This window comes from Eutrema salsugineum, unplaced genomic scaffold (genome assembly GCF_000478725.1).
Source record: "Eutrema salsugineum unplaced genomic scaffold, Eutsalg1_0 scaffold_3, whole genome shotgun sequence".
NCBI lineage: Eukaryota > Viridiplantae > Streptophyta > Magnoliopsida > Brassicales > Brassicaceae > Eutrema > Eutrema salsugineum.
In genome coordinates, this window is record NW_006256756.1 from 12766768 (window position 1) to 12777954 (window position 11187).

Sequence of the window (11187 nt, forward strand, 5' to 3'; positions counted from 1 at the left end):
CAAGATACTGGGAAGGCTTGAGACTTGCGACCCGAGGCGCCAATCTCATTGCAAGTAGGAGCATGCTGAAAGAAAATGTACCTACCGATGCTCTCTCGACCCTGGCGTCGGCCATTTTCAGCGTTTGCTTGGGTGACCCTTGTTCCGCAAGCCAAACATTTCAACTGTTGGCAACCAATCACGGAAGTCTAGAATCAGAGCGTGTGCGACAATTAGGTGAGGAGTTAATTCTTGAGATTTCATATTTCGGTACTGCATACATGGATACCTACTTAGACTCATTTTCTTATCCAAACGACGACGTCATCAAGGCGCCTGAATGTGCATTTGATCATTATGAACCTGAGATCCAAACACTTTGCAATGGTTGCTTCATATATTGGTGTGCACGTCGTATCTGCAAAATGCTTTAAAAATATGTTTTCAAGTGTACACCGCACCACAATTTAGCAAGTGTACACCTTTTATGAGTACACCTTCGAAAATGTACACCATAAATGTGTACACCTTTTCTAGTGTACACCATTATGTGTACACTATATGAAGTGTACACCTATATTTCATTTATATTATGTAATGGTGACGCTTTCTATTATTATTCCATGACTTATGTTTTATATCCGATACTTATTAACATACTTATTAACAAAAATAACATATGCTTCCTCAAATTAACATATGGCAAACTATCAAAATAAAAATCAAGAAAATCATAAAACACAGAAAAAAACGCTAACAAAAATTACGGCAAACACATAGGAAAACAAAAATCACAAAACATATGTCAAGAATTATAGAAAGGAGACCAACTTAAAATTAATAAATTAAAGCAAACATAGTGTTTATGTTTTTTTCCAAATAAAGACAAATTCAACATAAATAGAGTTTTCATTATTTAAAAAAAAAATAGACGACTTCATGCTCTGGCGTGCTCCACCTTCAATGCAAGTGCAGTGGATTCAAAAGCAGCCCTATCTTCCACTTAAATTCTTGCAATGTCTTCAGCAAAATAGTGTCCTTCACTTATTTGGGGGGCAGTTAACATCTGGTGTATTTCAGTGAGAACCTGATTTCATAGAGATGTAGACACAAATAAACCTTGATTTCATAGAAATTTAGACACAAATAAGCAAAAGACAATAACAATTTCTTTCTTTCATAAAACCAATATGGGAATATGTAAAAATACATCATTGATGCTATAGTTGGTCTTGAAGTGAGTTGGGTTCAACATCTTAAGAAAAATGTTCACGTAAGTATTCACGTTTGGGTGATAGACTTTTGTTTTGAACGTCACCTGCAATAACACAGTGTTATTAGGAATTGAAATCTTTATTTAAGGTAGTCCTAACTAAAAATACAGTAAATAGAGACAGCAATCATATGCTTCATTCCTTACCCTCGATGGCGCGAAGGGGTACTCCAGAGGAAAGTGAATGTCTAAATCCCATTCTCATATGGTGAACCTTTTGGCCCCATTAGGATAGCTTCCCAGTGATACAAGTCCTCACCCACATGTCCTAATCAAATCGGCAAAACACAAATTAGTTAGATGATTTAGAAGAACAAAACTGTTAAACAGTAACCAATTAAATACCTGTACCAAATTACTTAGACGATTTAGATGAACGAAACTGTAAAACAGTAACCAATAAAATACCTGTACTGAAAAACGAACTCTTTTCCTCCGCAGTTCCTTCAATTGCAATGAAATAACTTTGGAGGAGTACATTTTCAGGAAGTAGGAAAAGTATTAATATGGATATTTCACTTTTTCTGTGTGCTGTAACTTGTTTTAATGAAGGAGGATGGGACGCTTTTTTATAGAAGAGGAGAAGAAGTAGGTTTTTAAGAGAGGAAAACGAGACGGTCAAAGGTGCCTAGAAAAAATCGGGTTTCAGGAAGGTACTTAATTGGTTTTTTGTCGTTTTGTATTTGATTCGCGTTTATTCGTGATAAACCATTTTGAATAATTGCGGTTTGTCAAAAAGGTAATGAATTGATTTTTTTGAATAAACCGTTTCTTTGTGTAGTTGTGTCCTACTTTTTCATTTCAGAGACATGATCATTGTTTGTTATTTCTTCCTCTTATGTTTTTCACAGTTTACATATAATGAAATACAACCATATTATTTGTGTACACCCATATTATATGCGTACGCCATGTAATGTGTACGGGATACAGGTTGCATACCGTGTCTAGCGTACACAGATAATGTGTACACCTTGTCTAGTGTACACCTTGTCCAGTGTACACCATATAATCGATAACAAATATAACAAATGCTAACAAAAACAAAATAAAACATAGATTATGGGAGGTTTAACAAAAATAACATAGTTTATGCCATGGCAGGTTTTACAAAAATAACATAGTTTACACAAGGAAACAAAAGCCGAAAACCAAAGCGAGAGCCACCCACAAAAACCAACAAGACCCCCACAAAAACCAACAAGACCCCCACAAAAACCAAACTAAACGCCCCTTAAAACACCCAACAAAAGCCACACCCGGTCAACCCAATGGTTCCTTGCATTTTGCCTGGTTATGTCCGGGATTTCCACATCTCGACCATATGTTTGGCTTCTTCTTTTTCGTAACCTGTAACAGCATATATCAGTAGACAGTAATATTACGATTGGGGGAAAATTGTTTCGCTGAGAACTAATCTGAGGATACTCTCCTGCTGAAAGTTTTCTCTTTGTCGGAGGCCTTCCTGATGGACTTTTTTGACTTTGCTGGCATAATAGTCAGGGCTCGCACCTCAGCAGGGATACAAATGTCGTCAGGGTCGGACTCCACGTTGATTTCCTAAGAATTGGGTTAACCAAACTGCTGTACTCCACTTGACGAAGCCTAGCTGCGGCCATGGCATGTCGGCAAGGGTATTTCAATGTCTGAGACTCTAGACACGTGCATGTTTTGTTTAGAAGATCTACATGCCGCCGTACACCGATGAACTCAGAACTGACTTCAACCTCCCACGCAGAAATGCCTTGAACCGAAAGGGCAGCTGATTTTTCTTGCTGAAGGTTCATTAACTTGTCAACTTCTTCTAGAACGTCACCATCCATCTTTTGAATTTTCTCTCTTCTGCATTCAAGCCACCTACTTAACATTCGCCTGATAAATTCTAGCATTGCAACGATTGTACCGTCTCTTGCTGCAAATAGTGCATTGTTCAGAGACTCTGCAATGTTACTGGACGTCATATTATACCTTTGACTAGTAAAGTGTGACCTAGTCCACAATGCAAGAGAGATTTTTTCATTGTACTCCCAACATCTATAATCAACATCCTTCAACCTTGCATATAGTCTCTTGAAGTTAGAAACTGTGAACGCTTCTCTTGCCTTTCCGACCAAACCTTTCTGACCGGAACCTTTGTGTTTAGCGTGAACATTTCTTTGGATATGGACCAGACATGCACCGTAGTGTGCCTGTGGATACCACTCCTTTTGCTTTGGCAATTCCACCTTGCCTATCCGAGATAATAGTAAGCTCAGAAGTATCTGGAATAATGTCTACCAACTTCTCAAAGAACCACCTCCATGTCTAGTCAGTCTCTGCATCGAGAATGGCGAACACAATTGGAAAAACCTGGTAATTAGAATCTTGTCCACTGGCCGTTAATAGACAACCCTTATACTTACCAAACAGGTGGATTCCATCAACAACAACTACCGCTTTCAAATGTTTTCATCGTAAATACAGGCAGCCAATGCCATAAATACGGACATAAACCTTGTCATACCTTTTTCATCTCTCTCAGTTGACAAATGTGTTATGGTACCGGGGTTGGAATACTTGAGCACATGGAGGTAAATCGGTAATAATTTGAAAGAAGTCTATTCTGTTCCGTGCGCAGAGCATATAACCAGCTCCTTAGCTTTCCAGCATTTCCAGTAAGAGTCTGTAATATTATATTCGGACATAACAATTGGAGGTAACTTTCTCGCACATTGACCAACTATTGCGTTTTCGTACTTAGACTTCAGCAGAGCCGCCATGACTTTAGAAGTGGCATGATTTGAAAATTTTCCTCTTGTATCCGGGTGGCATGTATGCTTCAAGCACGCCTTCCTAACCTCATACAACGCAGACTCGTCTACTTGATGCCCCAACACCCTCCAATCACATATCTTTGATGGACATTTTGCGACTGTGTACTTATTCGCATGCCTTTTGAATTCGAACGTCACTATCTTCTTTGGCGCATAGGTGGCCAACGTATCTTTAAAGTGTTCCTTGTTCCTGAACTTTTTCCCAACACATATCTCTTCATCCTCATTTGTCAAATCAAGATCATCGAAATCCCCTTGCATATCATCAGACACTGGTGCCACATCCGGAAATCCATATAGTTCTGTACGCTTAATCGCTTTATTCAGTTCTGACGCCCCCAAACGACATCAGCTGAACCGGACGCTGGAGGAGTTTCCTCAAAATCATCATCATCTCCATGAGAAGCCAGAGCTGGTTTCTCACATACAGTCTTATTTCTTCCAGGAAAATGAATCAGACTCTCAGTTAAGACATTTGAGTAGTCCATATGGTTTGAATCACTCGGCTCACTTTCTCTACTACTTCCATAACCCCCTGAACTACCAGAGTCATCGTTCTCCTCATCAAATGCAGGCTTACAATGGAAACCCTTGCCATCTGCTAGTACGTAATCATTCCACTAGTCAAAATCGTAATCCGGATCATAATCATCCTCAGAGCCGTATGCATCATCGTCAACATCGTCAGCTTCATTCTCTTCCAAATCTCTCGCCTTGTTTGATTCCTGGGACATTTTTAATCCCACCTCAGGCTGGTCTACAGAGACAGCTTTAGTTGGAACATCAGGTTCTACATCTTTGGAGGTGTTCATTGCGGCCTCAGCCTCTAATTTCTCGTCTGATTTCTGTGACATTTTTAATCCCAACACAGGCTGGTCTACAGAGACAGTGTTAGTTAGAACATTAGGTTGTACACCTTTGGAGGTATTCATTGCGGCCTCAACCACTACTTTCTCGGCATGTGCTATCAGCAAACAATCATCGATATCTTCATCATCGGGTTGACTAGACGCTGCCAAAGAAGCGGCTATGATGTTTGTTGGCCCTAAGGATTTTCTCTGTTCCCTAGCAATTTGAACTTCAACACTTTCCTTCCATTTCAATCTCACCATTTCACCATTTACTGACTCCCTGAATGTGACAAATAAATTCACAGATTTATCTCACTTATGCAGCAAACGGAAGAATTTGTACTCTCGATTCGTAACTATCACATATGGACAACTCCCGTCACCATTAAGCTCAGCTAGAATATCATCAAACCAGTAGGACATCTCCTCATAAACAACTCTCGGGTCTAATTCGTACTCATGCGCAATCAGATTTCTCAAATCCTCTGGTGTGGATACATCTTTGCAATTTATGCACCTTCCACGACGAGATATGTCCATTTTGAAATCCCAAACTCCAGTATAGTACCTTATCCACATTCCCGCCATCACAAGAATGAACGCATCCACTGCAAATCGCATGATAAGAAAAAAAAGAAAAAAAAGAAGGGGGAAAAAGAAAGAAAAATTATGGAAAAAAAGAAAAAAAAAACATGATAAGAAAAATTATGACAAGACAAAAATGTTGAAGAATAAGAAGGGGAAGAGGCTGGTGAATTTGGAGAAAGAATGAGAGAGAGAAATTGAGTTAATGCCTTCAAGGACATGTAGATGCTTTCAGGGGCATATAGATGGGGAGAGAGAGAGAGTGTGAGAGAAATATATATAAAGAGAAACGGGAGAGAAAGTTAAACTTTCCAGGTACGTGATATTAAATATATGTTACTTCGTCTTTTTGTGTTCCTATTTTTTAATATACGAAACACTTTTTACTTTAAATGTAGTTGTCTAAATCATATGATATATACAAAATAGGACGAGAGAGGAAGGGAGAGAGTGAGAGAGAAATATTGAAAGAGGGAGATGGAGAGAAAAAGAATGATAGGGAGGGACGCATAGATGGGGGATAGAGAGAGAGAGAGAGAGTTAAAGTTTTGAGGTAAATGTATTTGATTAATATAAAAGACGAAAGAAAAAAGGAAGAATATGAAGTCGGAGAAAACGAAGAAGACAAAGGCGATGATGAAGAAGAAGAAGTAGAAGAAGAAGAAGATAAGAAAAAGATGTGGAAAACACGAAGAATAAGAAGAACTTCAATCAGCAACTTCACCATTAGTGTATCATCCTTCATGAGATTTTTCTCACACTCAAATTTGTGAGGAATTGATGCAGAGGAAGGCTTTGGATCGTCAAGAACAGGAGGAAATTGATCCTCTTTCTCTACTTCGAGATACTCAAATGGTTTGGTAGTGATGAGGTCATTGTTGGGAACAGAATCAGGTTCTTCTCTTCCTTGGTCAAGGGATTCGATGATGGGAGAATTAGGATCCACGAGATTTTCATTGGACATGGTATTCTTTAACAAATTTGAAGGAGGTTTCTCCATATAATTCATAAGCTACCCAACATCCATCATCTCTAGACTCAAATTCATTCAGCTCTTGAAGCATACTGTCCATCTCTTCATCAGCTTGCTGATTAATCTCAGCAACAAGTCGACTAAGCTTGGGACTTAACCGATTTTGTTGTGAACTAAATCGACATGGGTGAGATGGTTGATGACTTGTCATGGGCGAATATGATGATTCTGATGAGAGTTCCAATCCATGTCGTCTGATTCACTGTACATGAGAGTACTGAGCAACACACGGGTAATAACACCCTCGCCCAATGATCTCATCTTGCTCCCAAGGTGAGTACATGTTCCAGAAACCTGAAACAAAGAAAAATAAAACAAAAATTTAAAAGAAAAAGGTGTCTAAGAGTCGGATTTACTAACCTATGAAGTTTGGCAGAAGCAAGAGCGAATCTCTCCCTGGCAACGACGCCAAAAACTTGATGCGAGCTAGGGTTGCTGTCGCAAAATAGTTTTAAATTTATAAACCCTAGTGTCTGCAAGTGCACAGCCGTGCGTTGTAGTACTTAGGGTGTGTCGATCCACAGGGAGAGTTGTCTTTTCTGCAGAAACTTCAAACTGGATTAGTAATCGAACTCAAAGACCAATGGGGGTTTTTGTGTGGGATTTTTCTGTGGGGTTTTGGTGTCACGATTTCTACTAAACTAAACAAGAAATAAAAATAGATCAAAACAAGGATGAAAAACGTGCTGGGAATTAGGGTTCATCTCTAGGGTTCATGATTTATGACAAAAGGAATCTAGGTAAGGATTTTCTATGATTCTGGAATTAGGATATACACTTGTAAGATTAGCCAACTCTCGTCACCCTAATCATCTAATCACTCATTCATGGCAGTTAACTCTCGCTCTCATGCCAGAGTAAGATCATGCATTTTAGCTCGGAATCCATCTCGGCTTACGTATCCTCCGTAGGTAGCTTTTGTCTCCTACGACGGTGACGTCCATAAGATCCAGTTCAGGTAACCCAGATACAACACTCTCGTGGCTCCGATTTAACCTAGGATCGGACACTGGTTAGCTACTCCAGCGTTACCGCATTGAGATTTGGATGAATGGGAGAATCATTAAAAATCAAAAACCTTTAACCCAAAAACCTAGATGGCATCGGTCATAGGGTCCCTCTTCGATGGCCCTCTTCACCCAGAAAGGTGACTACTAAGACATGGCTGAGCTTGACAACATCATCATTGGTTTTGAAATAGATAAGCAGTAAACTAAAAGAGATTGCATAAACTGAATAGATAGATGAAAGAAAGAACAAAGGTTCAAGAGAAAAATCTCTATCTCCCTAATCTAAACCTAAGAAACAAAAGTTTGGTGCCTTCCTATCAAGGGGAAAGGAGCACACACGAAATTAGGTCTCTAAAATACATATTTATAGGTCTTCAAGTGTTTCTGGTCGTCCTTAGGGCTTCTTGTGAAGAGAGAATGAGTTGGGCTTGAAAACAGGTCATTGGGCCGTTTATGGGCTTGTCGCAGAGTTGGGCTTCTCCAAGTCTGGTAAATGCTTGTCCACCATGGATGAAGGCTCTCAGGCGTGGCCAGGATGTTGTTCACCGCGGTCACGAGCTCCTGGGCCGCGGTGGTTGGTCTATGATCTCCAAACTTCATTGCTTCTTTCGCGAGACTGCAGAACATGTCTTCAGTAAATTGGAAATAACTTATGATCGAACTGTTAGATTGCTTTGATTCCACTTGTATTGGAAATCTGTTCGTGTCCTTTATCTGGTGTTCAAATTTGAGCTTGATCAGACGGTTAGAAAGTCTTCATCGGATGTGAAACTTCTGACGGTCCGAAATTGGCCAAAAGTTGATTTTTCTCTAATTTACATTGCTTTTGCCTAAGAAACCTGAAAAGTCTTTTAAAACTCCAAAACATGGAAAACACTTATAAAACCTTCAAAAGTGATTGAAAATACCTGCATAAGATACTGAAAGTGATCTATAAATGTGGTCAAAGTCAGGTGTTATCACCCTGCCAGATTCTCGGGACCGCGGTCGAAGCTAGGTCGGCCGCGGGTCGGTTTGGTCGCGACCGCGGCCTATCCTCTTGCGGCCAAAACTTCTTTCCATCAGTTTCTGCTGGACCGAACAACTAGAACTGACACTTCTTTTTGGGATTTTTGATTTTTTGAGTTGTTTGGTCTTTTTGTTTTAATGGAACACGTGAACTAAATGGTAAAAGAAAAACATTAATAGAAAAGATAAAAAAAACTTGAGAACAAGTATACCTAAATGTTTTTCTTCCCATTAAGCGTTTTTGTTTTAAGTCGTTTAGCTCGACTTCAGTAAAAGAATCAGGCGAGGGGATATGGCATTTTCTTAGGTGTGCCTTGAATATCCTTGAGCTTTGTTGATTCAACTTCTTCTCTTTGTAGTACAAGCTTCTTTCCTTTATTCTTCTTATGGACTTTAACATTGCTTAGGACCTTTTTAGTGCCTTCAATCAATTCTTGGATCTCCTCTTCGTTGGTGTCCACTAAATCTGGTGGGACAACAATCTTGACGTTTGCAAAAGCTCTCGACTGGTGACCTTCATTTTCCTTGTCCTTCTCCTTTGGTCGATTACACGTGGTCTTCGTCTTGTCACTTTGAACTTTGTCTCGGACAGTAGGTGATAACACCAGATTTTGACCACTTTTATGGATCATATTAATGTCTTATGCATGTGTTTTAACTATGTTTTTTCAATGTTTTAGAGTTTCAAAAGACTTTTCAAGAAACTTGGACTAAAGTTGTGCAATTTGGAACAAATAAGCAATTTTGGATAAATGCAGAATGTCAGAAGTGTGGCAAACGATGAATGCCTTATCACCGTCCAATCACCCCTAAAATCTGAGACAACATAGAGGATACAACCAGCTTTCTAATGCACTTGGTTTGAAGATAATCCAACGGTTAGATTGTCAGATAATCCCAATGCACTAAATACAGAAAATGCAGTTTCCAGGGAGAGCACAAGCCGGTACCGCGGCCAAGCCATGCTTTCCCACGGGTACAACCACCGCGACCACGGCCAGACAACGTTCATTTCCCATACGACCTAATTCAAGTCCAAGTCGATTTCCTTCATTATTTTTGAAGCCCTAAGTGTCCAAGACAACTCCAAAAGCTATAAATACCCTTTTTACAAGTCGATTTTCGTGTGTGCCTTATTTTACCCTAGAAAAGCCGCCCTCTTCAAAGAAGGAGCCATCAAGGAGAGCATCATCGTGCCTCCATATGCGCCTCTGTTCTTCTTTCTTGTTCTTTTTTTTATTTAATTTCCTGCAACCTAAAATACCTTATGATGCTTTGTTATAATATGTTTGAGTAGTTTTCCAGTTGGGTTGAAAGGGATTATTTTCAAGGGAATTTTGTGTTTTTTTTTTACTATGAATCGCTTGATTTAGGATTAATAATCTTCTAGGTGTTCTTCGTTTATCTTTATACTTATTGTGTGATTCTCTGCTGGCCACTTAGAATTCGATGTTGATATGATATGTTGCAAAAGTTTTCATTGATTGTCTAACCTAGGGTGAAACGAGCAAATCCACCATAGGATTGAAAACCTACCTATGGATGATTTGTGAATATTGATGAGTCTTGTTCAATCTATTGCATCTACTCTCTTCCAGGACCAGAGTGGAAACCTACTGGTTAGGGTTGCGAGAGACAGTTGGTTAGTGCTGGGAGGCTAGTCATACTTCTGTGCCTTGAGTTCTAGAATCTCCGTTGTCAATAGGTCTAGTCCATGAATCCATGCAAATACCCTTAAGCCCAGCATTCGTTTTAATTATTTACACCTTTCGATTTTTACTTGCATTTACCTGATTTCACTCTTAATTACTTTGTACTTGCTTTCTAGTTTAGATTTAGTGACAATCCAAAACCAAAACCCAAATCTGTTTAGTTCTAATCTGATTTACGCATTAGCGTGAATTCGTACTGAAACAACTAAGTCTCTGTGGATTGATACCCTAAGTACTACAGCGCACATCTGTGCAATTGCAGACATGGGTTATAAATTTAAAACCTGAAGCTTAGTAAAACCTACAACCCCCGTTTCTTTGCATCACGTTTTTGGCGCTGTTTCCGAGAACTTTGATTTGTTTCGTTGCGAATCTCAGCTTAAATCCAACAGAACACATGTTTATTTTTACTTTTTCTTTTGATTTTTCCAAGTTACTCGACAATGGGAGACCGGGAACGTGTTCCCAGTGCTCTTGGCGATCCACCACCTATTGTGGATGATGATCCGAGTGATGATGAGCTTGACGATGTAGAACTGATCAGATTAGCAAAACGTGAAGATGATGATGAGCTAATTGGAAATTTTGATTCACTCGAAAAGTTTTTGGGAGATCGAAGAGCAATTACACCACCCTTACCATAGGATGGAAAAACCAAAATAAAGGTACCTTACATCAATTTAGTTTAACAAAATCAATACTATGATTATTCAACCGAACACCCGATGGACCATATCGACTCGTTCGAAGAGTTGTGTGCAACCATTACATCAAATGGGGATTACCATTAGTGTAGTCTTTTCCCATTCTCTTTGAGAGACAATGCCAGCAAGTGGCTAAAATATTTGCAACCTGCGTCTATAAAAACGTGGGCAGATTGTAAAGCGGCTTTCCTAAATCGCTTTTACACTAGAACTCGTTCC

General features: G+C 39.4%; 1 protein-coding gene across 1 annotated transcript; it reads right to left on the reverse strand.

Annotated features, from left to right (window-relative positions):
• Positions 1 to 2751: 2751 nt before the first annotated feature.
• LOC112085433 lies at positions 2752 to 3213 on the reverse strand. The gene has a single exon (XM_024154646.1). It carries the CDS (start codon positions 3211 to 3213, stop codon positions 2752 to 2754), a length of 462 nt encoding a protein of 153 aa, XP_024010414.1.
• Positions 3214 to 11187: the final 7974 nt, after the last annotated feature.

Excerpts from the sequence above, each read along its gene's own strand:
- LOC112085433 (XM_024154646.1), bottom strand. The coding sequence starts at position 3,213 with ATGACGTCCAGTAACATTGCAGAGTCTCTGAACAATGCACTATTTGCA.